Source organism: Gallus gallus, chromosome 25 (genome assembly GCF_016699485.2).
Source record: "Gallus gallus isolate bGalGal1 chromosome 25, bGalGal1.mat.broiler.GRCg7b, whole genome shotgun sequence".
NCBI classification, from domain to species: domain Eukaryota; kingdom Metazoa; phylum Chordata; class Aves; order Galliformes; family Phasianidae; genus Gallus; species Gallus gallus.
The window spans coordinates 25,271-51,973 of NC_052556.1; the positions used below are offsets into that span (position 1 = coordinate 25,271).

Below are 26,703 nucleotides of genomic sequence, written 5' to 3' on the forward strand. Positions count from 1 at the left end.
ACTCCGTGAGCAGTAGGGACGCGGCCTTCAGGTGACGACCTGCGGCCGTCCCGCGGAGGCACCCAACGCCCATTCCCGCGGCTGTGTTTCGCTGTGGGCTCCGAGGGCCGTGCCGGGAGCCGGGAGGTGGCCGCCCGAGGCCTCCCAGCCCCGTGAGCCGCCCGCTGGGGCTCTTCCTTCCCGCAGGCCGCGAGGGAAGGCCCGACGGGGAGAAACCTCTCAAAAAAAAACTCCAAAACGCACAGATCCCCGCGCGGGCAGCAGGAAAAGCAGCGCCGGGTGCGGCCCTCCTCGGCCCCGGGCCGCTCCGGGCCCGTCAGACCCCGCGTCACCCACGGAGAAGGCCCGGCCCGGCCCCGCGCCCCCCCCGCGCCTGTGGGCCCGGCCTGCGTGGGGTGAGGCCGCCCGCCCGGCCCCACCTGTCCGACAGGTTTGAAGTTCAGACGGCTCTGAGCGCTCCACACGCGCAGGCCGCGGCCCCGCCGCCCTCAGCTGCGCTCCGTGTAAGTGCCGCCCGTCCCGCCGTGTCCCCGTGGGGTGGGATCGGGGCGGCTGCTGCAGCTCAGCTTGGGCCCCGCGCCGCTCCGTGCCTGCACCGCTTTCTGGGGGGGGGAAACGTTACAGAGAGGGATTTTCATCCTTCCCATCCCGCAGCGTGGGGTGGGCCGGGAGGTTGGGACCCCCTGCCCCGAGTGGGGGATTTCTGCCTCGGGGTGCTGCTCTGCGCAGCTCCTCCCGCCCCACGACCCCCTTGGCGGCCCAAGGCAGCCAACCGGACCCCTCACCCCGGCCTAACTCTGCCTTCCTGCTGCGGCCCTGTGGGCCCTCCCTGCGGATCCGTCCCCGCGGATATCTGGGCTGCTGCACGGGATGGAGCCGCATGGGATGGAGCCGCATGGGATGGAGCCGCATGGGATGGAGCCGCACGGCCCAGCCTCAGCCAGAGACCCCGGGGCGTTTCGGCGGGGTGGGGGCAGTTCCTCGGCTATCCCTGTTTGGCAGCACGGCGGGTGGGGACTCCTCGTCGGTGCGTGGATGCGTACGTGGGGCCGTGCGGTGACCCCAAGCCTCTCATTTCTGTCATCTTTTTGCCTGTCCCCGTTCTTCTTGCACAGGGTGAAGCCAGCGGGGATGGGAGCCTAATCCCCTCCTGACGCCCCGAAATACGGGAGAGCTGCTCCCCAGCCCCAGCTGCACCCCTGGCAGCACTGAGCCCGCCGCCCCATGGCTGCTGCTGACCCCACGCTGCCCCCGGAGGAGGTGGCTCTGCTGGAGCTGGGGAAGGCAGCCCCCCCCGATGAGGATCCTCCGGCCCCAGATGACGGCCGCGGGGATCCCGACGCCACCCTGCTGTGGGACCAGCGCCAGCACGGCACCCAGGGACAGCCCGAACCCACAGACACCAAAAGGCGCTCGAGGCCCGAGGGGGCCCACGATGACCCCGAAGAGGGGACTCCTGCCTGCCCCCCCCCTGAGGCTGACGGGGAGGAAGATCCCGGGCTGCCCGTGATGGCAGATCATGTCTTTGTGCCCATTGACCTCCACTGCATCGAGCGGACACCCGCGGAGCAGAGGAAGCAGCAGCCCACCCCGCAGCCCCAGGAGGAGGGCAGGGGGGGCTGTGCTCCCCCCAGGGACAGACCCAACAGCATCCTCCCAAAGCAGGCCTTCCTCCCTGGTGGCCCCTCACTCTACCGGGGCCTGCTGGGCTTTGAGAGGCAAGCTGCCAAGCTGCCGGCCGAGGGGCCACGGTGCCCCTGCGCTGAGGTCTGCAGCACCGCTGCCCTCAAGGCTGTGGCCTCGGTGGTGGGGGCTCTGTTCCTTTGCCCCTGCCTCATCTACGGTGCCTACGTCTTCCTGCCCTTCGACGCGCCGCTCCTGCCCACCATCAGCACAAGGCTGGTGTACACGCTGCGCTGCGCTGCTTTCGCCACCGTCCCCATCGTCCTGGGTGAGCTGCTGGGCCTGAGCGCCGTGGGGTGGGGGTTACCCCGGGCAGGGCGATGGGGGGCAGTGGGCAGAGCCGGGGCTGAGCTCTTCCCAGCCACCCCCCTTCCATCCTGCTGCGTCTCACCAGCACACCTCTCTTATCCCCCAGGGATGATCATCAGTGGCATCTCACGCCTCTGCTCCGCAGCACTGGAACCCTTTGGAAAGCTGCAGCGGGAGGTGGAGATCCATCGGACCTACGTCTCCCAGTCCGTCCACCTCTTCATCCTCTACTTCTTCAACATGGCCGTGCTGGCCACGTACCTCCAGCAGGAGCTCCTCAAGCTCATCCCCCTCCTCACAGGCCTCTTTGCCATCTCTCGGTAGGTGGTTCCCCCTCCCTGTCTCAGACAGCCGCTTAGCTCGTGCCACTCCAGCAGTGCCTCGTTGGGCCCACAGCGGGGAAGGACTGCTTCGTCCTCACCCCGTCCTGCTTCCCGCAGCAGGCTCTCATTGGGCCCAGCCCCCCGAGCAGGGCTGAGCCCCACCTTGCTTCCCCCCTCAGGCTGACCTACTGGCTGTCCTACGCCTTCGGGCGCTCCTTCCGTGCCTTTGGCTTCGCCATGACCTTCCTGCCCCTCGTGGCCATGCTGCTCTGGAACCTGTACAGCATGTTTGTCCTGGAGCCCGAGAACCTCCTGGCCGTGGCGACAGCGAAGCCCGAGGAGAGCTCCCAGCAGAGCAGGGCCAGACTGCGGTACTGGGGCTGAGCCCTCCCTGCGAGCCCTGGGGGTGGGTGGGGGGCAGATCCCACGGCTGCACTTCTTCCGTGGGAGTCCCACTGCACCCTACGCGAGGTGGGGAGCAGAAGGAGCCATTACTTCAGGATGAGGGGGGCAGGGATTGCCAGACGTCCTCTTGGGGCCAATAAAAACCTTCTGCTGAACGGCTGTATGGCTGTATGGGGAGGGGGGGTTACACTCTCCCGGCCCTTGCTGGTGGCACTGCCAACGTCACCCAGCGTCCCTCCTCCACCCCTTCCTGCTGGCGGAGGTTCAGCACAGCCTCACAAACCGGTCTGCCGGGCGTCCTGCCCTGGGGAGCGGCGCAGCGGCCGCAGGTTTGGTGCTGCTGTGCGGGGACGAATCGGCGTCCGGCCGCACCGCCAACCTGCAGCCCAATGCACAGAGCCCCTCCAGCCCGGCTGCCGCAGCCGGCCCTCAGACCGCCCTGCTTTCACAACCCCCACGTAAAGGCAGAGCCCCTCACCCCCTCATCTGCCCCCCGTCCCGCAGGGCGGCACCGCACGGAAGGGGATCGGGAGCGGCCCGGTGCAGAGCGTGGGTTTGGGCCACCCCAAAAGCCCCACGGCACAGCGCTGCCCCGGGAAACCACTCTTAGAAATCCCTTTTATTTGGTCAGAAATGAGTCAGTGGTTGAGGACGTGGAAACGGGGCAGCACCGCCACCAACCATCGCCGCACGCGGAAGGGCAGCAGCTCCGGCTGTGACCCGGGGGCTCCTGAAGGCTCTGCCGGGACCTGAGCTGAAGCAGTCGCTGCGCTGCGCTGCGGAGTTCCCCCTCATAGCAGCAGCCTTCGGTGAGGCCGGGCAGCACGAGGTGCCCTCCCCCAGGAGGAGGATGAGGATGAGGACGATGACCGGGATCACCCGGACCCGCTGCCCTGTCAGCCCCCGGCAGTGTGCAGCAGGAAGAAAGGAAGCACCGCCGTCAGTGCAGGCAGCAGCACGGAGCGCGGCACAGCGGCACGGGGGAGGGCCCCACTGCCCACCTTGCCCCGCGCGCCCCCAGAAGCGAAGACAAAGAGGAGACAGCGGCGCTGTGTTTCCCGCAGCAGCCGCGATCGCTCCCCGGGCCGAGCGGCGCCGCTCAGTTGATGGGCTCGTATTCGCTGTAGGGTCTCCTCCGGGCACAGAGCAGCGCGGCGGCGCCCAGCAGGAGCAGAAGCAGCGGAGCGCCCAACGCTGCGGCCACGATGGAGACGATGAGGGGAGAAAAAGCGTCCTCAGGTGGCAGCCCAAAGCCCAGCAGCGCCGACCTGCAGCAGGGAGTGAGACGTGTCGGCTGCACAGAGCTCTGTAAGGGCACGCAGCGACAGGACGAGGGGGAACGGCTTAAGACTGCGAGAGGGGAGGACTGCAGCGGACGTTAGGAAGGAATTCTTTGCTGTGAGGGCGGGGAGATGCTGGGATGGGGCACGGGGGGCTGCGGGTGTCCCCTCCGCCACGCCGCTGGGCGGTGAGGGAACAGCTCGGACCGCGGGCAGGAAAACACGCACGGCCACGGCGCCGCGAGCACAGAACCCCCCGCCCCACACAGCCCCCCTCACCAGCTCAGGTAGCGCCTCTCCTGGTAAGCGCCGCCATCCTCCCCGCCGAAGGAGACGTTGATGGCGCTGACGCTGTAAGCGCTGCCCGCTCCGTCCCCGAAGTACGCGCGGACGATGGCGGAGGGGGGCCGGGTCCCGCCGGCAGCACGCAGCCCCCCCGCACGGCACCGGATGCCGTCCCCACGCGTTGGGTGCTGTGAGCCGTACGCCGTCGCCTTCCACTGCAGGAAGCTGAGAGGGGAGCTGTCGTTTGGGGACTCCGCTACGAGGGAGAGCGTCTGGGGAAGGGGAACTGCGATGAGCCGCGGGGGGGGACATCCCATGCGTCCCGAAGGGGACGGCGCCCACCCCGCGCTCACCTCGAAGATGGTGGGGGTGTATTCGTCGTCGATGGAGCGCACCGAGCGCAGCCTGGATGCCGCTCCTCTCTCCTCCACCGTGGCCACCTCCAGCACGAAGCGCGAGCCGTTGCCCCGCGGGGCCGCCCCGGCCAGGACGAACTCCACTTTGGAGCTGTTGGCCGTGTGCAGGAGGCCGGGCAGGGCCCCGTCGCGCCCGCCGCTCTCGTAAGCCGTCACCTGCGGGAGATGTGGGTCAGAGGGACGGCCCGGCCGGGCGCCGGGGAGCGGCGTCCCTTCTGTGGAAGGATCCACGTGCAGGGGGGTCCCCGCTGCGACAGCGTACCCGGAACGCCAGGCTGCCGTTGGAGAAGCTGCCGCTGGAGTCGGACGTGGGGACGCCCCGGAGTTCGGCCGTCAGCGCCGTGTGGTTCATGGTGCGGTTGATGCTGTCCCAGGAGAAGTCCGACAGATCGTACGTGGGGTAGAAGACCTCCTCCGATGCGTTGGCGTTGCTGTACTCAAACAGCTGGGCAGAAGGAAGGGGAGGGGGCTGGGAAACACCGCATGGACCCCCACTCTTCCGATACCCATCGGCACTGATCAGATCCCCCTCAGCCATCGCTGCCCACGTGAACAGCCCCGGGGCTCTCAGCCCATTCCCACCAGGCTCTGCTCAAAGCCCCCGTCAGCTCCGCCCCCTCCTCAGGGCTCTCCCAGCAGCTCCCAGTCTGCCCAGTGCTCCAACTGTGCCCTCCCCAGGGCAGAGCGGAGTGGGGCAGCACCTCCCAGCCCTGCTGGCCCCGCTCCGGGCAGCGCCCCCAGGGAACCGTCGGCCTTCTGGACCACCGAGGCACACTGCTGGCTTATGGTCAACCACTGAGTCATCCGTTGGTCAGCCAGGACACCACCAGAGCGCACTGCTGGGTCATGGGCAGCCTGCAGCCAAATGCTGGCCACCCGTTGGTGAACCAGGACACCGCTGTCCTTCACCCCCAGAGCACACTGCTGGCTTGTGGTCAACCATTGGTTGACCGGGACCCCCAGGACCTTCTCTGCAGAGCCCCCCTGCAGCAGCTCAGCCCCACCTGTACCGGTGTATGCAGTCATCCCTCCCCACACGAAGGACCCCCACTCACCCCCGCCAACCCCCCCTCCCGGTTCCTCCACTGAGTCCCTCCGAGCAGCAGCACAGGAGGTGCTCCGGATGTCACCTCTTCACGCCACATCCCGGGAAGTATTGCTGGGAGGGACCCCCAGAGGCCGTCTGCTTCCCCCAGCGGTGAGCAGGGACACCCACAGCCCCATCCCCGACCTCGGCTCTGCTGGGATGGAGCACCACAGCCCGTGTGCACCCATACAGCCTCTGCCACGGCCTCCCCGCCGCGCTGGAAAGAGCTCTTCCTTCCACACAGCCAAAACCTCCTTCTTTTTGCTGGAACCCCCCCCACACCCCTCACCCTACTGCAGAGCCCACCCCTCTGCCACCCTTCCATCCCGCTCTCAGCTCTCCAGAGCTCTCTCCTCTCCGGGCAGCACAACCTCAGCTCCCCAGCTGCCCTACTTGGAAGGGGGGGTCCATCCCACCCCTCATTTCTGTGGCCCTCCAACAGCTCCACATCTCCCCTGCACTGAGAACTCCACTTCTGGACGCCGTGCTCCGGTTGAGGCATCTCAGTATAGGGACTCCTCCTCCCCCAACTCCGCATCGCCGCGTGGCTGCAGTTGGCCTTGGAGCTGCGGGGGTCATTCAGGCACGGGGGGGGGGGGACCACCACCACCCCACACACCCCACAGACCCGGGGCTCCGCTGCTCCCCCCGCGGCAGTACCTTGGTGAAGACGACAGCAGCTGCATACACCACACTGCCGGGCGGATCGATCCACACGGCGCCGGTGGGCGCGGGGGACAGCAGACGGCCCCAGTCGATGGACAGAGCGCTGTCGGGGCTGCGCGTGGCCACCAGCAGCACCGAGGGGGCCCCGATGGTGCTCCACACGTAATGCAGCGCATCGCTGCGCCCCACCGCCCGCACGTGCAGAACGTTGACTGAGGAACCGTTCCAGCCGGGGTTGTACTGCATCGACACCTGCGGGGACGGACGGACAGAGGTAGGGACGGACGGACAGGAATGGACTGAGGCAGGAACAGAGCGAGGCAAGGATAGACGGACCAAGGCAGGGATGGATAGAGGTAGGGACGGACAGATATAGGGACAGACAGAGGGATGGACGGACCCAGGGAGAGACAGACAGACGGGGGTAGGGACGGATGGACCGAGAGAGGGATGGATGGAGGCAGGGATGGACTGAAGCAGGGATGAAGAAAGGCACGGATGGACCAGGGTAGGAATGGGGGCAGGTAGGGACGGACCAACCGAGGGATGGATGGACACAGGGACAGACGGACTGAGGGAGGGATGGACAGACGGACGTAGAGATGGACCCAGCCAAGAACAGAGGCAGGGATGGACAGAAGGACAGACTGAGGCAGGGATGGATGAAGGCAGAGATGGAAGGACTGAGGGAGGGACGGACTGAGGCGGGAACAGACCGAGGCGAGGACGGATAGAGGTAGAGATGGACGGCAGTATGGGCAGACCGACGGCCGGCCGGGCCCACCCCCCGCCGAGGCCGCGGTTCGCGGGGTCGGGGGGGACGAAGGGCCTCGAAAGTGACCGCGCCGCAGCGCAGCGCCCCCCGCAGAGGAGGGACGGAAGGACGGACGGAAGGACCGACGGAACGGCCCCGCGGAGCGCCGTCCGCCGCAGCGCCCCCTCCGGTACCGCCCCCCACCCCGTACCTCCCGTCCGCCGACCGCCGCCGCCCCCAGCAGCAGCAGCGCGCCCAGCGCCGGCGCCGCCATTCTCCTTCCGGCGCAGCACATCACGTGACCACCCCCCCCCCCTCCGGTAAAGGCGCCGCGCCCACCGGAAGATGACGCTCTTAAAGGAGCCGCTCCCCTCCCAGGTTGGGGAGGTGGAGGACGCCGCCCATGGCCGCAGCGCCGAGCAGAGCCCTGCGGAGAAAGGGGGCTGAAACCGCCCTAAAACAACTTCTGTACGGGGAGCCAAAGGCGGCAGTAGGGCAGCTGTGAGAACCGGGCAATGAGAGGGGGAGGGGGGGCAGGGGAGATAGGGGGGTTGGGGGGGGACAGGGAGCATGCAGGTGACGTGAGGACACAGCAGAGGGGGGGACAGATGGGGGGAATGGAGGGAGGGGGGCGGGCGGGGGACGGAGGTACAGAGATGCGGGGCACGGGGACACCTCGCAGCCGTTCCCCAGCAGCCCTTAAAGGACCCCCCGAGCCGTGACGCCTTTTATTGTTGAGGCAAACCGCGAAGAATTACAGACTTAAATTAAACACCAACACCTCCACCCGGAACCGCACCCCCCCCCAGCGCCGCATTCCCATCCCACCCCCCCACAACTTCGGACAATGCGCTTCGGGGCCTTCGTCCCAACTCGGCCTCAGGATGGGGTGAACTGCAGCCCCACGGAGGGCAGCCCCACATTGGGCAGCCCCACATTGGGCAGCCCCACGGCCCCTCTACTCCTGGGCCGCCTCGGTGGGCGCCGGCGCTTTGCTGTGCTCTTCGCCCTTCTTTTTGTGTCCCGACACGATGTCATCGATGCGGAGCAGAAGGACGGCGGTCTGCAGGGAAAGCCCACAGCCCTCTCAGAGCAGAGCGAAAAGCGAGCCATGGCAGCACACGCGGGCAGCTGCTGCCGCACCAACGCTTCCACCCCAGCCCAGGGAAGGACGGCAGCGCCGCCCCCAGCAGCGACCCACGGAGCTCCACCCAACCGCGGGGACGGAACGCCCACGCTGTGCTGAAGTGACGGCACAGCCATCGCTGCCCCACGCAGTGACGTTCCCCACCCCCGCATGCACAGCACACAGACGTCCGTCCGTCCGTCCGTCCGTCCGCCCTCCTCACCTCCACCGCCGTTTTGTAGGTCTGCAGTTTGACGGCCAGGGGCTCCCACACCCCCAACTCCTTCATGTCAGCCAGGGCTCCGCTCTCCCCGTTCACCCCCCACGTCTGGCTGCCCTCCTGGGTGTGCTTGGCCTGCAGGGAGGACAGGGAGATCACTGAGCACGAAGGGGGCTGAGCGCTCACCTCTCCCCAGCGCTGACATAACCCAGCACCCCCACACAGCACCACCACACCCAGAGCCACCACCAAGAGGGGGATCTCCCATCTCAGAGGAAGGTTTGGGCTCTGCCCACCCCCGGGGGTTCGTTATCAAAACGAAGCGCTGAATTCTGCATTCACACTGCGCTACAGCACTTCAGTGTGTGAGCGCAGCCCAACCAACGCCTGCAGTTCCAACAGCTGCCACAGGAAATCGATGGTCCGTGGGGTCCCTTCCAACCCAAAGCATCCTATGGGTCCCTCCACCAAACCGCAACCTGGGAGCTCCATCTCAGCGTGAGGAACAGAGCCCAGAGAGGTGGGGGGCTCTGCTGGAGAGACCCCAAACCCACCCGGGCACTTCTGGTGCACACTGCTAAGGGGAACCTCCTTTAAAGGGGGGGGGAGGTCTCCAGAGGTCCCTCTCAACCCCTACAGTACTGTGACCACGCAAGAGAATGCTGCAACTGCTGAAGAGCTGCAGCCTCAGCCCGAGGAACTGCCCCACGGGAGCCACGGGGAGAAAGGAACGGCCCCATAGGAGCCTGGGGGGAGAGAGGAGCTGACCCCTGGGAGCCCGGGGGCTGGAAAGAGGAAGGAGGTACCCTACAGGGGCTGGGGGGAGGAAGGATCGGCCCCCATGGGAGCTGGGGGGGCAGCAGGAAGGGCTCCACAGGAGCAGGGAAAAGGAGCCGCGGGAGAGAGAAGAGGTCCAGAGGAGCCCTGGGCTGGGAGGAGCCGCCCCACAGGAGCCGGGCCTTACCCGCAGCGAGGTGAGCACGCGGATGGTGCTGGCACCGCAGTTCTGGATGAGCGTGCGGGGGATGACCTCCAGCGCCTGCGCCACCGCTCTGTAGGGCCACTGCTCCACGCCCGTCATCCCTTTGGACTTCTCGGTCAGCGCGTGGGACACCGCCATCTCCGCAGCCCCTCCCCCCGGCACCAGCTGGGGGTCCACCAACACATTGCGGCACACCTGCATGGCGTCCTGCAGGTTGCGCTCCACCTCCTGCAGTGCGAGGGACAACACCGGTACTGAATGCTGAGTCCCGCTGGGGGACATCAGCTGTGCTGTGCTGGGGGACACCAGCCGTGCTGAGCTGTGCTGGGGGACATCAACTGTGCTGAGCTGAGCTGGGGGACATCAACTGTGCTATGTTGTGCTGTGCAGTGGGACAGCAACTGTGCTGTGTTGTGCTGTGCAGTGGGACACCAGCCGTGCTGACCAACATCAGCTGTGCTGAGCTGAGGGACATCAGCTGTGCTGTGCAGTGAGACACCAGCCATGCTGAGCTGTGCTGGGGGACATCAGCTGTGCAGTGCAGTGGGACACCAGCTGTGCTGAGCTGTGCTGGGGGACAGCAACTGTGCTGTGTTGAGCTGTGCTGCGGGACACCAGCCGTGCTGTGCAACATCAGCTGTGCAGTGGGACACCAGCTGTGCTGTTCTGGGGGACACCAGCTGTGCTGAGCTGTGCTGGGGGACACCAGCTGTGCTGTGCTGGGGGACACCAACTGTGCAGTGGGACACCAGCTGTGCAGTGCTGGGGGACACCAGCTGTGCAGTGCGACATCAGCTATGCTGTGGGACACCAGCCGTGCTGTTCTGTGCTGGGGGACACCAGCCGTGCTGCAGGCAGTGCACGACATGGGGACTGCCACCGCTCACACATCAGCCGCGAGTGACACCAGGGAGGGAGGGCAGAACTGACCGCCAGGATCTCCTTGCTGGCCCCGCGCAGGACGATGGTGCACGCCTTGGGCTCCTTGCAGTCGGTGATGAAGGCGAAGTACTCATCTCCGATCTTCTTCACCTCGAACAGCCCGGCGCCGGTGCCCACGTCCTCCTCCCGCAGCTCATCGGTGCGGCTGACGATGCGCGCCCCGCAGGCCCTGCACACAGATGGGGGCGGATGGGGGTGGATGGGGGCGGAGGGGAACGTCGCCGGCTGAGAACCGCCCCCCGGCGCCCCCGGCGCTCACCTGGCGATGCGGTTGTTGTCCGTCTTCCTCACCCTGCGGACGGCGCTGATGTTGGCTCTCATCAGGTAGTGCTGGGCCAGGTCTGAAAGCGGGTCGTGCGCCCCGGTTACGGGACGGGCGGCGCCTTCACAACCCAGCAATGGGTGCCACAAAATGGGGGGGGGGGGGGGGGGGGGGGGGGGGGGGGCGGCGCCGTTACCCGAAATGCCCTTCTCGGTGATGACCAGGTCCGGCTTCACCCTCAGCAGGTCCTCGCAGATCTGCTGGATGTACTCCTCCTCCATCTGCAGGATGCGCGCGAAGTCCTCCTCCCGCGTGATCTCAATGTCAGTCTGCGCAGGACGAGAAGCACCGCTCACAGCCCGGCACAGAGCCCGCGCCTCCCCCACCCCGATCCCGGGGGGAGCACTGCAACTTTCTGCTGCCAATTAACAGCAATTGGACGACGGCCGGCTCAGCCCCCCCCGCGCTCACCTGGCTCTCCCCTTTCTTGTACTCCAGCGAGCAATCCAGCAGCACGATGCGGGGGTTCTTGATGAGGCGGCGCATCCTGGGGTGCGTCACGTCTTTGTTCACCATAATGCCCCGCAGCACGCAGGAATCCTCGCTGAAACCACCCGGGATCTGACAGAGGGAGAAGGGAGATGTGAGGGGAACGATGTGCTCCACCAGCAGCCGCGGGCTGCGCTCCCAAAGCGACCCTCTCTGCTCACTGAGGAGCAACTCAGCACGTACAGAACACCATATGAGCTCACGGGAAGAGAGCACTGAGGATGGAACAAAAAGCTGTGGAAGACTCATAGCGTGGCCTGGGTTGGAAAGGACCTCAGTGACCATCCGTTCCAATCCCCTGCTGTGTGCAGGGTCACCAACCAGCAGCCCAGGCTGCACAGAGAACCCGTAGGGTGCCATAAGGACCCGTAGGAAACCATTAGGACCCATAGCATCACTGACTCATAGCACGGCCTGGGTTGAAAAGGACCGCAATGACCATCAGCTCCAACCCCCTGCTATATGCAGGGTCGCCAACCAGCAGCCCAGGCTGCCCAGAGCCACATCCAGCCTGGCCATGAATGCCTGCAGGGATGGGGCATCCACCCCTCCTTGGGCAACCTGTTCAGTGCGTCACCACCTCTGGGGGAAAAACTTCCCAATATCCAACCTAAACCTCCTGTCCCAGTTGAAAACCATTCCCCCTTGTCCTATCACTGTCCACCCTCACAAACAGCTGTTCCCCCTCCCGTTTGGACGCTCCCTTTAAGTACTGGAAGGCCACAATGAGGTCTCCCCGGAGCCTTCTCTTCTCCAAGCTGAACAAGCCCAGTTCCCTCAACCTTTCCTCACTGGGAGGTCCTCCAACCTTCTGACCATCTTAATGGTCCTCTGACCATCTTAGTGGCCCTCCTCTGGACCCCCTCCAAGAGCTCCGCGTCCTTCCTGTGCTGTGGCCCCCAGGCCTGGACGCAGTACTGCAGATGGGGCCCCCCAGGAGCTGAGCAGAGGGGCACAATCCCCTCCCTCTCCCTGCTGGCCACCCCCGTTTTGATGCAGCCCAGCACACAGTTGGCCTTCCGGGCTGCAGGCGCACACTGCTGGCTCATGTGCAGTTCCTGTCCCCCAGGACCCCCCACGTCCTTCTCCGCAGGGCTGCTCTCAAGGAGATCTTCCCCCAGTCTGAATAAACACCTGGGATCGCCCCGACCCAATGCAGCACTCTGCACTTGGCCTTATTGAACCTCGTTAGGTTCTCATGGGCCCACTTCTCAGCCTGCCCGGGTCCCAATGGATGGCTTCCCTTCCTTCCAATATATCGACTGCACCGCTCAGCGTGGTGTCATCCACAAACACACTGGGGCTGCACTCCATACCATCGTCTGTAATTGATGGAGATGCTGAAGAGCACAGTCCCAACACCGACCCCTGAAGGACACCGCCTGTGACCGCCTCCACCCCGATATGGAGCCACTGAGCACAACCCTTTGGCTGCGTCCATCCAACCAACTCCTAATGCCAGAAGCTGAGCAGCAGCCCCCCGTGGGCAGCACCCCAGCAGCGCAGCACCCCAGCAGCGCAGCACCCCACGCAGCGCAGCACCCCACGCAGCGCAGCACCCCACGCAGCGCAGCACCCCACGCAGCGCAGCACCCCATGCAGCGCAGCGGCTCAGGACGCACCTTCTCCACTTTGGCGTATTTCTTGATATCGATCTCCTTCCGGCCGTTCTCCTCCAACTCCACCGTCCTGACGGCGTCGAGGGCGATGCTGCAGGCCAGCTCGGACCAGCGGTTGATGGCTTTGGTGTTTATGGCACTCTTGATGATTTTCAGCATCATCTCTCTGTTGTTCACATCCACCGGGGTGCTGCGGGACGGGGAGGGCTGAGCAGCGCTAACCGAGCTAACCCACGCCATAACTGAGCTCTAAGTGTGGGTCACCCCCCACCACCCCCCCAGCTCAGTGTTTTGCCAAATCGAACCCCTCTGAGCCACGCAGAACCCCACAGCCCTCCTCCCCACCTCCAGAGAAGTGCAGAACATCGGGGATTGGGATGGACCCGCAAAGCCCACCCGGCCCAACCCGGGGCAGCAGCACCCGGACCGGGGCACCCACAGCGCATCCGGGCGGGTTGGGAACGCCTCCAGAGGAGACCCCACCGCCTCTGTGGGCGGCTCAGTGCCGTCCCCCTCACCGTGAAGGACTTCTGTCTCACACCGATGTGGAACCTCCCCGGTCCCCGCGGGCACCCACTGCCCCCTGTGCTGCCACCGGGTGTCACTGAGAAGAGCCCGGCTCCGTCCTCCCGGCACTCAGCCTTCACAGATGGACCCCCGTTCGTGAGGTCACCCCTCGGTCTCCTCCACCTGCAGACCCTCAGCTCCCTCAGCCTCTCCTCAGCACGGCGATGCTCCGCTCCCTTCCCAGCCCCGTGGCTCTGCGCCGGGCTCTGCAGCGGTTCCCGTCCTTCAGAACCGAGCTGCCCACAACCGGACGCCATCTCCCAGACGCCGCCTCCCCGGGGCAAAGCGGAGCGGGAGCAGAACCTCTCCGGACCTCCCACTCCCCCCTTCTAACACACCTCAGGACGCCGTCGGCCTCCTTGGCCACAAGGGCACAGTGCTGGCTCACGGTCCTCCCGCGGCCCGCCGGGACCCCCGGCTCCCTGTCCCCTCTGCTGCTCTCCAGCAGGCCGGTTCCCGATCCATGCCGGTACCCGGGGCCGTTCGTGCCCATACACGCGGCTCTACGCTGCCCCTGTTCTCTCCCATCCCATTTCTCCCTGCCCAGCTCTCCCTGGACGGCAGCACAGCCCTCTGCCGCGTCAGCCTCTCCTCCCAGTTCTGTGCCATCACCAAACTCGCTGACGGTGCACTCCATCCCTCAGCCACGTGAATGGTGCGTACATTGAAGAGCACTGATCCCAGCACCGACCCCTGAGGGACTCCATTGGATCCAGGCCTGCAGTTGGATGGAGGTGAGGCTGATGCTGTGGGGTCACCCCGCTCCTCCTCCTCGCCCTCTCTGAAGGCTGCAGTGACATTTGCTTTCCTGCACTCCTCAGGCAGCTCTCCCATTACCACCACTTACCAAAGATAAAGGACGGCGGCCTAACAACGTCTGCCAGCTCCCTCAGCACCCACGGGTGCATCCCATTGGGACCCACGCATTTATGGATGCCCACAGTGCTCAGGTGGCCCCAAGCCAGGCCCGGTGCACCCACCTGATCTTCTTCAGGACGTGGATCATGTCGTCCAGAGCTTTGCGGTAGGCGCCGATGATGACAGTCGGGTGCATCTGCTGCTCCAGGAAGTGCTCAGCAACAGAGAGCATCTCTCCAGCTGTGGGGCGGGAGGGGGGTGGGGGTCAGCACTGCCCCATGGGGGTCACAGCGCCGCAGTCGGAGCTCTCTGCGCTCCCACAGCATCGGCACCTCTCACCGTGCTCAACCCAGGGGCAGAGCTCAGCTGTCAGCACAGAGCACAGCACTGACTGCTGTCAGCACAGAGCAGTCTGACCGACTGCTCCCCTCGGTTCAAAACCCCAAAGCCACGTTTTAGGGCTGCGCAGAACTCTGCAAGGTGTCCTCACCGGGCTCCGCTACGCACACAGTAAACCTCAGGTGAGGATTTACGCACGTCTCCCCCCCCTTACCGAGGATAATGACAGATGTGGTCCCATCCCCGACCTCCTCGTCCTGAGTGCGGCTGATCTCGATCATGGACTTGGCAGCGGGGTGCTGCACTTGGATCTGGTGGGGGTAAACGCCGCGCTGTGCTGTGGGGCTGAGCTGAGCTCTGCTGCCCGGCTCAGATCCCAGCACCTCTCCCAGCGAGCACAGAGCAGTGCACAACTGCAGCACAGGGCTTTTCCTTCCTTTGGGGACCGACGAGAGATCCCTTTCTCCTTCCCCAGCAGAAACGTCCCTTTCCCCTTTCCAAGCCCAAAACCCCTTCCCAAGCCCAAAACCCCTTTCCAAGCCCAAAACCCCTTTCCATTTCCAAGGGAAGCCTTTGCAAATCCCACCATTCCTCTCCCCCAGTTTTCCAGCCCTTTCCAATCCCTGTGATGCTATCCCGGTGCCATTTGCGCTAAAATAAACCCGACAATTTCCTTGCTTTAATTACTCAGGGCAGTAAATCAGAGCACGGACTGCTCAGACTCAGATGCAGGCGACGATAACCGCACTGAGCACAACTCCTGCGGGCCTACAGAGGCTCAGCGACCGCTCCGGGACCAAACAAACCCACTTTCTGGGGGGGGACCAAACCCACTTTCCGGAGAAGGAGCGCAGTGTGGGATCATTCGGTGCCCCCCAGCGGGGACCCCGCGGTGGCTGCTGATGCTCCAGAAGGAAATCGGGACGATGCAGAGAACGCAGCCGAACCGCACCCCAACCCCGCGCCGACCCCAACCCCGATCCCAACCCCAACCCCCTCCCGGAGGCCCTCACCTCCCTCAGGATGGCGTTGCCGTCGTTGGTCATCACGATGCCTCCCATGGGGTCCAGAAGCATCTGCAACCCAAAGAGGAGCACCGCCGGTAACGGCTCCCTTACGCGCAGCACTCACTCACTGTGCCGCACGGGGACGGCAGCGGCGCTCACCTTCATCATCGCCCTCGGCCCCAGGCACGTCCGGATGATGTCAGCGATGGTCTGTGGGGGACAGCGGGAATTAGGGGACACCAGGGGGGGCCGGGGAGCCCACGCAGCGCTCCAGGGACCCACGCGATGCACCTCCCCGCGCCCGGCCCTCCATCTGCAGCACTGCCCCGACCCGCAGCGCTCGGAGGGCGCCGCGCTGCGCCGAGCATCGCCTCCACCTCCGCGCCCACCGCCACCGCGCAGAGGAAAAGCTTCGATGGGTTCAACCCCCCCACACTCCGTGACGTCCCACCCACACCCACTGCCTTCCTGCTGACCGCCCAGCTCATCCGCGCCTTCCACTCCGACCGCCACGTGCACACACACACACACACACACCCCCTTGGGTTCACACCCACACCCACACCCGTGGGTTCACACACATGGGTCCACACACCCACCCACCCACCGGTCCACACACACCCACACACCCACCCACCCGTGGGTCCACACCCACCCACACACCCCCACCCACCCACCCGTGGGTCCACACACCCGCCCCCACTCACCCACCCACCCGTGGGTCCACACCCACCCACACACCCCCACCCACCCACCCGTGGGTCCACACACACCCACCCACCCACACACCTGTGGGTTCACACACACACCCGTGGGTTCACACACCCACACCGACACACGTGGGTCCACACCCACACACCCACCCACCTGTGGGTCCACACACACACATACACGGGTCCACAAACACATACACCCGTGGGTTCACACACCCACACACCCACACACCCGGGCTCACACCCACACACCCGTGGGTCCACAAACACACACACACCCACACACACACCCGTGGGTCCACACACACACATACACGGGTCCACAAACACATACACCCGTGGGTCCACGGACACCCCCACACCGACACCCGTGGGTCCACACACACACATACATGGGTCCACAAACACATACACCCGTGGGTTCACACACCCACACCGACACACGTGGGTCCACACACACACACACCCGTGGGTTCACACGCACACATACACGGGTCCACAAACACATACACCCGTGGGTTCACACACCCACACCGACACACGTGGGTCCACACGCACACATACACGGGTCCACAAACACATACACTCGTGGGTCCACACCCACACACACACCGACACACGTGGGTCCACACACACCCCCACACCCACACACGTGGGTTCCCACACACGCGTGGGTCCACACACACCCCCACACCCACACACGTGGGTTCCCACACACGTGTAGGCCCACACACCCCCACACCCCGGCAGGCAGTGAGGTGGGGGCGCCGTACCTTTGCAGCAGTGATGTTCCCAGCCTGGACTTTTCTCCCCGACTCCCTCTTCACATTCTGACCTGCAGAGCGGAGGAACAACGGGACGGGAGCTGCCGTCCCCGCGCGGCCCTTCCGGCCCGGCCGCACTCAGTTCCACGTCCCGGCCCTGCAGGATCCCCTCCCGCCGCACTGCGCGGCCCTTCTCTGCCGCTGTCACTTTTAAGGCACAAACCAACGCCGTTCCGTGCTTTCATGCTCTCCCAGGACCCTCCCAATGCAGCCATTCTGTGCTTCTACGCTTCTATGGACCTTCCAGGACCCCCAAACCCCACCCTTCTGCAATCTCATTGCTCTTTGTTCTTCCAGGACCCCCCAACCCCACCCTTCTGCAATCTCACCGCTCTCTGTTCTTCCAGGACCCCCCAACCCCACCTTTCTGCTGTCTCATTGCTCTCTAACCTTCCAGGACCCCCCAACCCCTCCAATCTGCGCTCTCACTGCTCTCTATTCTTCCAGGACCCCCCAACCCCACCTTTCTGCTGTCTCATTGCTCTCTGACCTTCCAGGACCCCCAACCCCTCCAATCACTGCTCTCTGACCTTCCAGGACCCCCCAATTCCACCAACCACCGCTCTCTGACCTTCCAGGACCCCCAACCCCTCCAATCTGCGCTCTCACTGCTCTCTGTTCTTCCAGGACCCCCCAACCCCACCTTTCTGTTGTCTCACCGCTCTCTGACCTTCCAGGACCCCCCAACCCCTCCAATCACCGCTCTGACCTTCCAGGACCCCCAACCCCTCCAATCACCGCTCTCTGACCTTCCAGGACCCCCAACCCCTCCAATCACCGCTCTCTGACCTTCCAGGACCCCCCAACCCCTCAAATCACCGCTCTGACCTTCCAGGACCCCCCAACCCCTCCAATCACCGCTCTGACCTTCCAGGACCCCCCGACCCCCCCCGTGGGAGCGGCGCAGCGATGCGCGCCCGGCTCTGAGGAGCCAACATGGCGGCGGGCGATGGCGGCGGGGATGGTGCGGCCGCCCACCCCGTGCAGCCCCCCCCCCCCCACGGTCCCGTCCGTGCCGGGCGGCCCCCCCGGGCACTCACTGAGCACGAGCACGGGGCGCGGGCCCATCATCGCGGCGGCGATGGCGGCGGACGGCAACGCGGAGCGGCGGCGGAACGTTCTGGACCGCCTCGCACGGACGCGGCGCTTCGCTCCGCCGCCGCGGTGCCTCGCCCCGCCTACCGCCCGCTCTGGCCAATCAGAGGCCGAGCGGCGGGCCGCGCGGCCAATAGGAAGCGCTCTGCGCTCAGCGGTTCGGGCGAGGCGCGGTGGGTGGTGCCGGGCTGTACTGCGCATGTGCGGAATGCCTGAGCCGAGCGCATGGCCGGGGGCGCTCAGTGCGCATGCGCAGGGGGAGGAGAGGGCGGAACCACTGAGCGGTGCTATGGGGGGGTGGAAGGAGCCATTGAGCGGTGCTATGGGGGGAGTGGGAGGAACCACTGAGCGGTGCTATGGGGGGGTGGAAGGAGCCATTGAGCAGCCGTAAGCTGTCTCTGTGAGCGCAGCCGTCCCTAAAGCTCAGCCCAGTGCAGAGGGCTGAGGGACCATCGCTGTGAGGTGACAGAGATGATGTGGGGGAGAGAAGGGGAGAGGGGTGTGGGATGGGAACTGGGACGGGGATGAGGACACAGATAGGGACAGGGCGGGGGCAGCGCTCCTCCCACCCCTTCCCCTCGCACTGCCGTCCCCTGGCCCCGGGTAACCCCGTATCGGGGTGCAGGTTGGTGGGAAGCGATGCATGCGAACCCGTACTTCCTCTGCTACACAGCACTGAGCACCAGGAGACGCACGAAACGCTGCAGCACAAACCCCGAGCCCATCCTTTCACCCGACACCCCCCGCGTCCAACCCCCAACCACCGCTTCTGGGGCTGCAACGTGGAATTGGAACCTTTTCCCCTCGGAAAATGGGCGTTTTCTGCCCCATTGGTGCTCAATTGGAGCCCTCTGTATGGCCCGCCCACCCCGTAACCACGCCTACTCCGTAACCACGCCCACTCAGTAGCCACGCCCACAAAACCACGCCCACAACACTGAAGGCCCGCCCCCACCGCGCTCCCTGCGTTGCAGTTCCTCACAGCGGCCGCAAGGGGGCGCCGCAGCGCGGGGGAGGGTGGGTTGTGCAGCCCCATTGCGGCCGCGCGGGAGACGGAGCGGCACAGCGGCGCGGTGGGCGGGGCTTGGCGGAGGGAGGGGTCGCGCGAAGTGGGCGGGGCTACGAGGCCACGCCCCCATCCCTCCGGCGGAGGCGGTGCGGCGCGGCGCGAAGATGGCGGCGGAGTCGGGGCCGGACCCGGAGCTGGAGGAGCTGCTGGAGAGTGAGAGGGGCTCGGGGGGTGCTGGGGGTGTCTGGGGGCTGTGGGGCTCTGTGGGGCTTCGGGGTACTGGGGGATATTGGGGGTATGGGGGCGTTATGGGGCCTGGAGTTACTGAGTGTATGGGGGGCTGTGGGGCTCTGAGGGGACGGGGGGGCAGTGGGAGTGTGGGGGGGCTGCGAGCTCTGGGGGGGCGGTGGGGATACGGGGGGCTGTGGGGTTCTGTGGGGGGTTGGGGGGCTGTGGAGGGCTGTGGGTATGGGGAGGCTCTGTGGGGTCTGGGGGGTGGCCGTAGGGTTCTATGAGGCTGTGGGGCTCTGTGGGATTGGGGGCAGCTCAAAGGATGGTAGGAGAGCAGTGGGGCGTGGGGGGGTTATGGGGTGCTGAGGGTGGGGGTGTGATTGGGGTTCAAAGCAGTTTGGGGGCCGCTGTGGGCCCATGGAGGGCGCTAAGGGGGCGTTTGGGGGGGTCTGTGGGGGGACAGCGGTGTCTGCGGCTCTCAGAGGTTCTGCAGTGGAGCTGTGGGGTGGAGGGAGGTGGGGGGGTCTGGGGGGGGGGTGCGGAACTGTGGGGAGTGCCGGGGAGCCGGGGGGCTGGGGGCGGTTTGGGGGAGTTTAGGAGGGAGCCCCGGGGTTTAGCGGGGGGTTTATGAGCCACTGGAGCGGCTCTGGGGGGTCTGGGGGGGTTATTGGGGTGCGGGGCTGCAATGGAGCGGTGGGAGGTGTGGGGGTGCCGGAGGTCATGGGGGGGCAGTGGGGCTCCAGGTGGGGGTCTGGGGGACGTTGGGGCACAGAGGGCTGCAGTGGGTCCTGGGGGGGTTATGGGGCACTGGGGGAAGCGTGAGGGGTGCGGGGGGGGCTGTGTGCCGTGGGGGGGGGGGTTCTCGGGGGGCAGCGGATGCGCCGCTTCTGAGGGGGGTGCAGCGCTGCAGAGGGGTCTGGCGGAGTTATGGGGCGCAGTGGGGCTGGGGGGGCTCTGTGTGGCTGGGAATCGCCCCCTCACTGTGCCCCCCCCCCACACACCAGGTGCCCTCGATGACTTCGAGAAGGCCCGGCCCGGCCCCCCCGCCCCCCCCCCCACCACCCCACGTTCCCGGAGACCCCAATGCCGCCAAGAAATCCCCCGGCGCCGCAGCGCAGGTGCGCCTCCACCCCACATCCAGGGCTGGGGGGTGGGGGGGCTGCAGACCCCTCCCCACAGCTCTGACCCCCCCTCCCCCCCCCCAGGAGTCGCTGTTCGCCTCGCAGGAGCGCTTCTTCCAGGAGCTGTTTGATGGGGAATTGGCCTCGCAGGCGTCCGCTGAGTTCGAGCGCGCCATGAAGGAGTTGGCCGAGGAGGAACCGCACCTCGTGGAGCAGTTCCAGAAGCTGTCGGAGGCGGCGGGGAGAGTGGGTCTGTGGGGGGGTCGGGGGGGGGGCACTCCGTGGGGCTGGGATCCGTCCGTGGGGTGGGAATCTCTCTGTCCGGCTGGGAACCCCCGCAGAGGATTGGGACACCCATGCGAGACGGGGATCCTCTGCGTAGGGGTGCAATTCTGAATAGCGCTTGGGAATCCCCTATAAGGCTGCCCCCCCCCAATAGGGCTGAGCCCCGCCCCCGCCCAGTGGGGCTTGGACACCCATGTGGGGCTGAGGAACTCCTGTGTAGGGCTGGAACTCCCTATAGGGCTGCCCCTCTTCTCCCTCCCCCACGGATCTGGGAACCCCCCATAGTGCCAGGGCTCCCCATCCAGTTAGTTGGGATCCCTCTATGGGGTTGGTCCCCCCCCCTCCTCCACCATAGGGCTGGGAACCCCCATAGAGAGCTGGGACACCCCTGCGGGATTGGGAACTGCTATATTAGGCTGAAACTGTCTATAGGGCCTGGAACTTTCTATAGGGCTGCCTCCCCCCCACCCCATAGTGCCAGGACCCCCCCCCTCCAGTGAGCTGGGATCCCTCTGTGGGGTTGGTACCTCCTGTAGGGCTGAGAACCCCCACGTGTTCTGTGTGGGACTTTGTATGGGTTTGGGACCCCCACGTAGGGCCAGAACTTCTCCATGGGACCCTTCTGTGGGGTGGGACCCCCTGCAGTGGGGTTGGGGGCCCTCCGTGGTGGGGTTACCCCTTTATAGAGTTGGGTATCCCCCTCTGTGGGGCGGGAACCTCCCTGTAGGGCCTGGACCCCCTCACCATGGGACTGGAGACCCCTCTATGGGGCTGGGACCCCCACGTAGGACCAGGACTTCTCCATAGGAGTGGGAACTCTCCTGGGGTTGTGAATCCCCATATGAGGCTGGGGACCCCCACCCCGCGAGCCTGGACCCCCTGTGGGGTTGGGACACTCCCTCATGGGGTCTGGGCCATCCCCATAAGGCTGTCCATAATGGGGACAATGGGACCTGGGCCTCATTGGGAGCGGGAGTTATGTCATGGGAGGAGGGGGGTCGGGATCCCGCAGCCCTCTGGGGGAGTTATGGGATGAGAGAAGAGGGGTGGGGGTCCCACAGCCCCACAGGGTCTTATGGGATGGGAGGAGCAGAGGGGGTGGGGGTCCTGCAGCTCCCTGGGGGGGAGGTTATGGGATGGGTGGAGGGGAGTGGGGGTTCCACAACCTTATGGGGAGTTATGGGTTGGGAGGAACAAAGAGGGTGGGAGTCCTGCAGTCCTTCAGGGGTTATGGGATGGGAGGAGGAGGAGGGTGGGGGGTCTCACAGCCCCTTGGGGGGTTATGGGATGGGAGGAGGAGGAAGGTGGGGGGTCTCACAGCCCCTTGGGGGGTTATGGGATGGGAGGAGGAGGAAGGTGGGGGTCTCACAGCCCCTTGGGGGGTTATGGGATGGGAGGAAGAGGAAGGTGGGGGGGTCTCACAGCCCCTTGGGGGGTTATGGGATGGGAGGAGGAGGAAGGTGGGGGGTCTCACAGCCCCTTGGGGGGTTATGGGATGGGAGGAGGAGGAAGGTGGGGGTCTCACAGCCCCCGTCCCACCCCGCAGGCGGTGACGCCGCGTCCCAGCAGGAGTTCACCTCATGCCTGAAGGAGACACTGAGCGGCCTGGCCCGGAATGCCACCGACCTGCAGGTGGGCACGGGGGTCCCCAGCCCTGGTGTCACCCGTGTCACCAAGCCCTGGTGTCAGTAACGTCACCACGTCCCCACAGAGCCTGGGGATATGGACAGAGGGCTGTCCCCAACCCCGGCTCCTGATGTCACCAAGCCCTGGTGGCACCGATGTCACCGTGTCCCTGCCCGGCTCGGTGACGTGGCATGAAGGCTGTCCCCAGCCCCGCTCCGTGGTGTCACCGCTGTCACCAACCCTCGGTGTCACCGCTGTCACCAACCCTCGGTGTCACCGCTGTCACCACGTTCCCGCAGGACCTGGGACACAGAGGGCTGTCCCCGATCCCTGCTGTCACCCCACGTCCTCGCGAGGCTCAGGGACGCCGACGGGGAGGTGTCCCCCCCCCAACGTCCCCACGGCCCCCGCTGTCACCCGCAGGGCTCGGCGGCGTCGGAGGAGGAGCTGGCGAAGGCCATGGAGGGGCTGGGGCTGGAGGAGGGCGGCGGGGAGGGCGGCGTGCTGCCCGTGGTGCAGAGCGTGCTGCAGCACCTGCTGAGCCGCGAGGTGCTCTACCCCTCGCTGAAGGAGATCACCGATAAGGTGAGGGGCGGCCGGGGGGGCTCTCCTCGTCGCTGTCACAGCACCCCGAGCGGCCGCGGCGGCACCGGGCGGCGCTGGGGCGCGGCGTGGGGTGCTGCTGGTGGGGGCTGGAGGGAGGGGGTCCTGGGGGTGGGCTGGGGGGCAGATGGGTGCGCTGGGGACGACGGGGACAGCAGGGACACCTACGTGTTGTCGTCCTCACGGCCCCTCACGCGGCGCTGCCGGGCGCCCGGTGGTGCTGTTGGAGGAGCGGTACTGAGCGCAGTGCAGCGTTACGGGGCACGTCTGGGGGGGGGGACACGGGGACGGACAGGAGGGCTGGGGATGGACAGGAGGGCTGGGGACGGGCAGGAGGGCTGGGGACACGGGGACAGACGGGGGGTGGGGGTGGTGGGGACACGGGGACGGACAGAAGGGCTGGGGATGGACAGGAGGACTGGGGACACAGGGACGGACAGGGGGGGTGGGGACGGACAGGAGGGGTGGGAATGGTGGGGACACAGGGACGGACAGAAGGGCTGGGGACAGACAGGAGGGGTGGGGACGGTGGGGACGTGGGGACGGACGGGGGGGTGGGGATGGACAGGAGGGGTGGGAATGGTGGGGACACGGGGACGGACAGGAGGGCTGAGGTCACGGGGACGGATGGGAGGGATGGGGATGGACAGGAGGTGTGGGGACGGCGGGGACACGGGGACGGACAGGAGGGCTGGGGACGGACGGCGGGGACACGGGGACGGACAGGAGGGCTGGGGATGGTGGGGACGGCGGGGACACGACGTTCGTTGTCACTGTCACAGTACCCCGAGTGGCTGCAGCGGCACCGGGCGGCGCTGCCGGAGGAGCAGTACGAGCGGTACCGGGCGCAGCACGGCGTCATGGGGCGCATCTGCCGGCACTTGGAGGCCGAGCGGCCCGAGGACAGCGACGGGGACAGGCGGGCGCGCTTCGAGGCCGTGCTGGAGCTGATGCAGCAGGTGGGGACCTGGGGACGCGGGGGGGGCCGGGGGGGGGGGGCGGGGGGGGATGGGGCGTGAGGGGCGGCAGCGGGCGCTGACGGAGCGCTGCTCTCGTCCAGCTGCAGGAGCTGGGGCACCCCCCCAAGGAGCTGGCTGGAGAGGCGGTGAGTGTCCCACTGTGTCCCACTGTCCCCAGCTGTCCCCAGAGGTCCTTTCTACATTGTCCCCACGTGTCCCCAGCTCTCAACCATCCCCAGTTGTCCCCAACTATCCCTGGTTGTCCCCACGTGTCCCCACCTCTCAACCATCTCCAGTTGTCCCCAACCATCTCCAGTTGTCCCCACGTGTCCCCAGTTGTCCCCAGGTGTCCCCAGCTCTCAACCGTCTCCAGTTGTCCCCAACCATCTCCAGTTGTACCCAACCATCCCTGGTTGTCCCCAGGTGTCCCCAGCTCTCAACCATCCCCAGTTGTCCCCACGTGTCCCCAGGTGTCCCCAGCTCTCAGCCATCCCAGCCGCCCCCCCCTTGTCCTCAACCCATCCCCATGAGTTCCTGATTGTCCTTCAACCAACCATCCCCAGTTGTCCCCAACTGTCTCCAGCTGTCCCCCGCAGTCCTGAGAGTCCCCCATTGTCCCCCAATTGCATCTAATTGTCCCCAGTTTGTATTCAGTTGTCCTCAGCCATCCCTATTTGCCCTCCGCCATCCCCAGCCGTCCCCAATAATTGTCCCCAGTTGTCCCCACTTCTCCCCAGCTGTCCCTGATTGTCTCCATCTCCATCCAGCCCCGTTGTCCCCAGCCATCCCCAGCTGTCCCCTCCCTTTCTGTGCAGGTCTGGGCGCCCTATGGGGACAATGCCCCATGGGGATGTCCCACTATGGGGTCCCCATACTGAGCTGTCCCCATTCCCTTCCATCCCTGCTGTCACCTGCAGCCCCCCGGCCTCAACCTGGACCTGGAGGGGCTGACTCTGCCCGAGGCCACCGGCGAGCAGTGCCACGTGATGTGACGGCGATGTCCCCTCCCCGCTGCCGAGCGTCGAGGCCAGCCCCCGGCTCGTTAATTAGGGTCATTAACGCGTGCCCCGACGCGGACGATGAAGGACGGGTGCGTGGCCGCGGAGCAGTGCTGGGTGCGGTGACCCCGATGTCCCCATGGGGGTGGGACGTCACTTTGAGGGCAGGAGGAGTCGGGTGCCGGGCTGGGGGGGACGCTCCTGTCCCCAACCCCACAGCGCTGTCCCCAACCCCACAGCGCTGTCCCCAACCCTACAGCGCTGTCCCCAAGCAGGGGGACGCCCCGCTGGTGGTGGGCGGCCGCCACGGCCCCAATAAAGGTGATGGCAACCGCTGCACTGCCGCATGGCGGAGCTCATGGGGTGACCCTACAGTAACATGGGTTGACCCTACAGTAATGTGGGGTGACCCTACAATAACATGAGGGGGGACGTGACCCTACAATAACACAATGAGGGCCATGGGGTGATCCTTCAATAACACAGGTGGGAAATGTGACCCTACAATAACATGGGGAGGACCCTACAATAGCATCGGGGGGGGGGGGGGGGGGACGGGGACGTGACCCTACAACAACACAGGGTGATCATACAGTAACATGGGATGGTCTTATGATAACGGGGGAGGCCATGGGGTGACCCTACAATAACACAAGAAGGGCCAAGGGGTGATCCTACAGTAACATAAGAAAACCCATGGGGTGGTCCTATGATAACGCAGGTGGTGGATGTGACCCTACAATAACATGGGGTAGCCCTCCAATAATATAAAGGCCATGGGGTGACCCTACAATGACACAGGTGGTGGATATGACCCTACAATAACATGGGGTAGCCCTACAATAATGTAAGGGCCATGGGATGACCCTACAATGACACAGGTGGGGAATATGATCCTACAGTGACACAGGTGGGGAAGAGGACCCTACAATAACATGGGGTAGCCCTCCAATAATATAAGGGCCATGGGGTGACCCTACGATAACACAGGTGGTGGATATGACCCTACAATGACACAGGTGGGGAATACGACCCTACAATGACACCATGAGGGCCATGGGCCGTCTCTACAGTAACGTGGTGGGACATGGGGTGGCCCTACAATAACACAGCAGGGCAGTGTGACCCTACAGTGATGCGGGTCGACCCTACAATAGCACGGGGGGGGATGGGGTAACCATAAGATAGCACAATAACATTTGGGCCGTGGGTGACCCTACAGTAACACAGGAGGGACGTGCGTAGGACGACCCTACAACAACAGTGGGGCTCCATACAATAACCCCGGGCGGCCGTGGGGCGACCCCACAATAACGGGAGGGGGAGGGGAGGGCGGAAGCGGGGGGTCACGTGGGAGCACCGCCACGCGGGGGGCGACCTTCGACCCGACCAAAACACCGCGGGAGGGGGCGCGGCCTGCGTTGCCATGGCGACGGCGGGGCGGTACCGCGGTGTCGCACAGCGGCCGGTGCCGTGAAGTGCGCCGCGGGGCGGTAGAAGGAGATGGGCTGCCGTAAAGCGCGCCGCGCTGCCGTAAAGGACGCCGCGGTGCCGTAAAGC

At 65.9% G+C, this 26,703-nt stretch overlaps 4 protein-coding genes and 1 long non-coding RNA gene across 5 annotated transcripts; 3 read left to right on the top strand and 2 right to left on the bottom strand.

The window, feature by feature from the left end:
- Positions 1-445: 445 nt before the first annotated feature.
- On the top strand, positions 446-2,875 carry TMEM79 (transmembrane protein 79). The gene is made up of 4 exons (XM_040652455.2): positions 446-503; positions 1,116-1,951; positions 2,099-2,312; positions 2,495-2,875. Exons 2-4 carry the CDS (start codon positions 1,225-1,227, stop codon positions 2,697-2,699), a joined length of 1,146 nt encoding a protein of 381 aa, XP_040508389.1. The 5' UTR covers positions 446-503; positions 1,116-1,224; the 3' UTR covers positions 2,700-2,875.
- A 449-nt stretch (positions 2,876-3,324) lies between these two features.
- GLMP (glycosylated lysosomal membrane protein) lies at positions 3,325-7,501 on the bottom strand. Its single transcript, XM_015298320.4, has 6 exons — positions 7,420-7,501; positions 6,449-6,706; positions 4,964-5,146; positions 4,639-4,857; positions 4,280-4,557; positions 3,325-3,988 (listed from the first exon to the last, which is right to left on the bottom strand). The coding sequence occupies exons 1-6, from the start codon at positions 7,480-7,482 to the stop codon at positions 3,820-3,822; spliced, it is 1,170 nt and encodes a 389-aa protein (XP_015153806.3). The 5' UTR covers positions 7,483-7,501; the 3' UTR covers positions 3,325-3,819.
- A 420-nt stretch (positions 7,502-7,921) lies between these two features.
- On the bottom strand, positions 7,922-18,374 carry CCT3 (chaperonin containing TCP1 subunit 3). Its single transcript, XM_015298317.4, has 14 exons — positions 18,257-18,374; positions 17,166-17,227; positions 15,839-15,889; positions 15,686-15,748; positions 14,887-14,983; positions 14,456-14,573; positions 12,912-13,098; positions 11,212-11,361; positions 10,937-11,069; positions 10,738-10,819; positions 10,467-10,647; positions 9,519-9,764; positions 8,558-8,689; positions 7,922-8,271 (listed from the first exon to the last, which is right to left on the bottom strand). Exons 1-14 carry the CDS (start codon positions 18,285-18,287, stop codon positions 8,167-8,169), a joined length of 1,638 nt encoding a protein of 545 aa, XP_015153803.2. The 5' UTR covers positions 18,288-18,374; the 3' UTR covers positions 7,922-8,166.
- LOC121107548 lies at positions 12,912-15,355 on the top strand. Its single transcript, XR_005841802.2, has 2 exons — positions 12,912-14,209; positions 14,297-15,355. It is a non-coding gene; the product is annotated as an uncharacterized LOC121107548 (long non-coding RNA).
- A 1,091-nt stretch (positions 18,375-19,465) lies between the features above and the next one.
- Positions 19,466-25,479, top strand: LOC107049500 (peroxisomal biogenesis factor 19-like). The gene is given in 9 exon segments (XM_015273162.4): positions 19,466-19,533; positions 20,556-20,635; positions 20,637-20,669; positions 20,757-20,922; positions 22,504-22,589; positions 23,007-23,168; positions 23,969-24,145; positions 24,247-24,291; positions 25,063-25,479. Coding segments are annotated over 9 exon segments (873 nt in total). The 5' UTR covers positions 19,466-19,484; the 3' UTR covers positions 25,138-25,479.
- Positions 25,480-26,703: the final 1,224 nt, after the last annotated feature.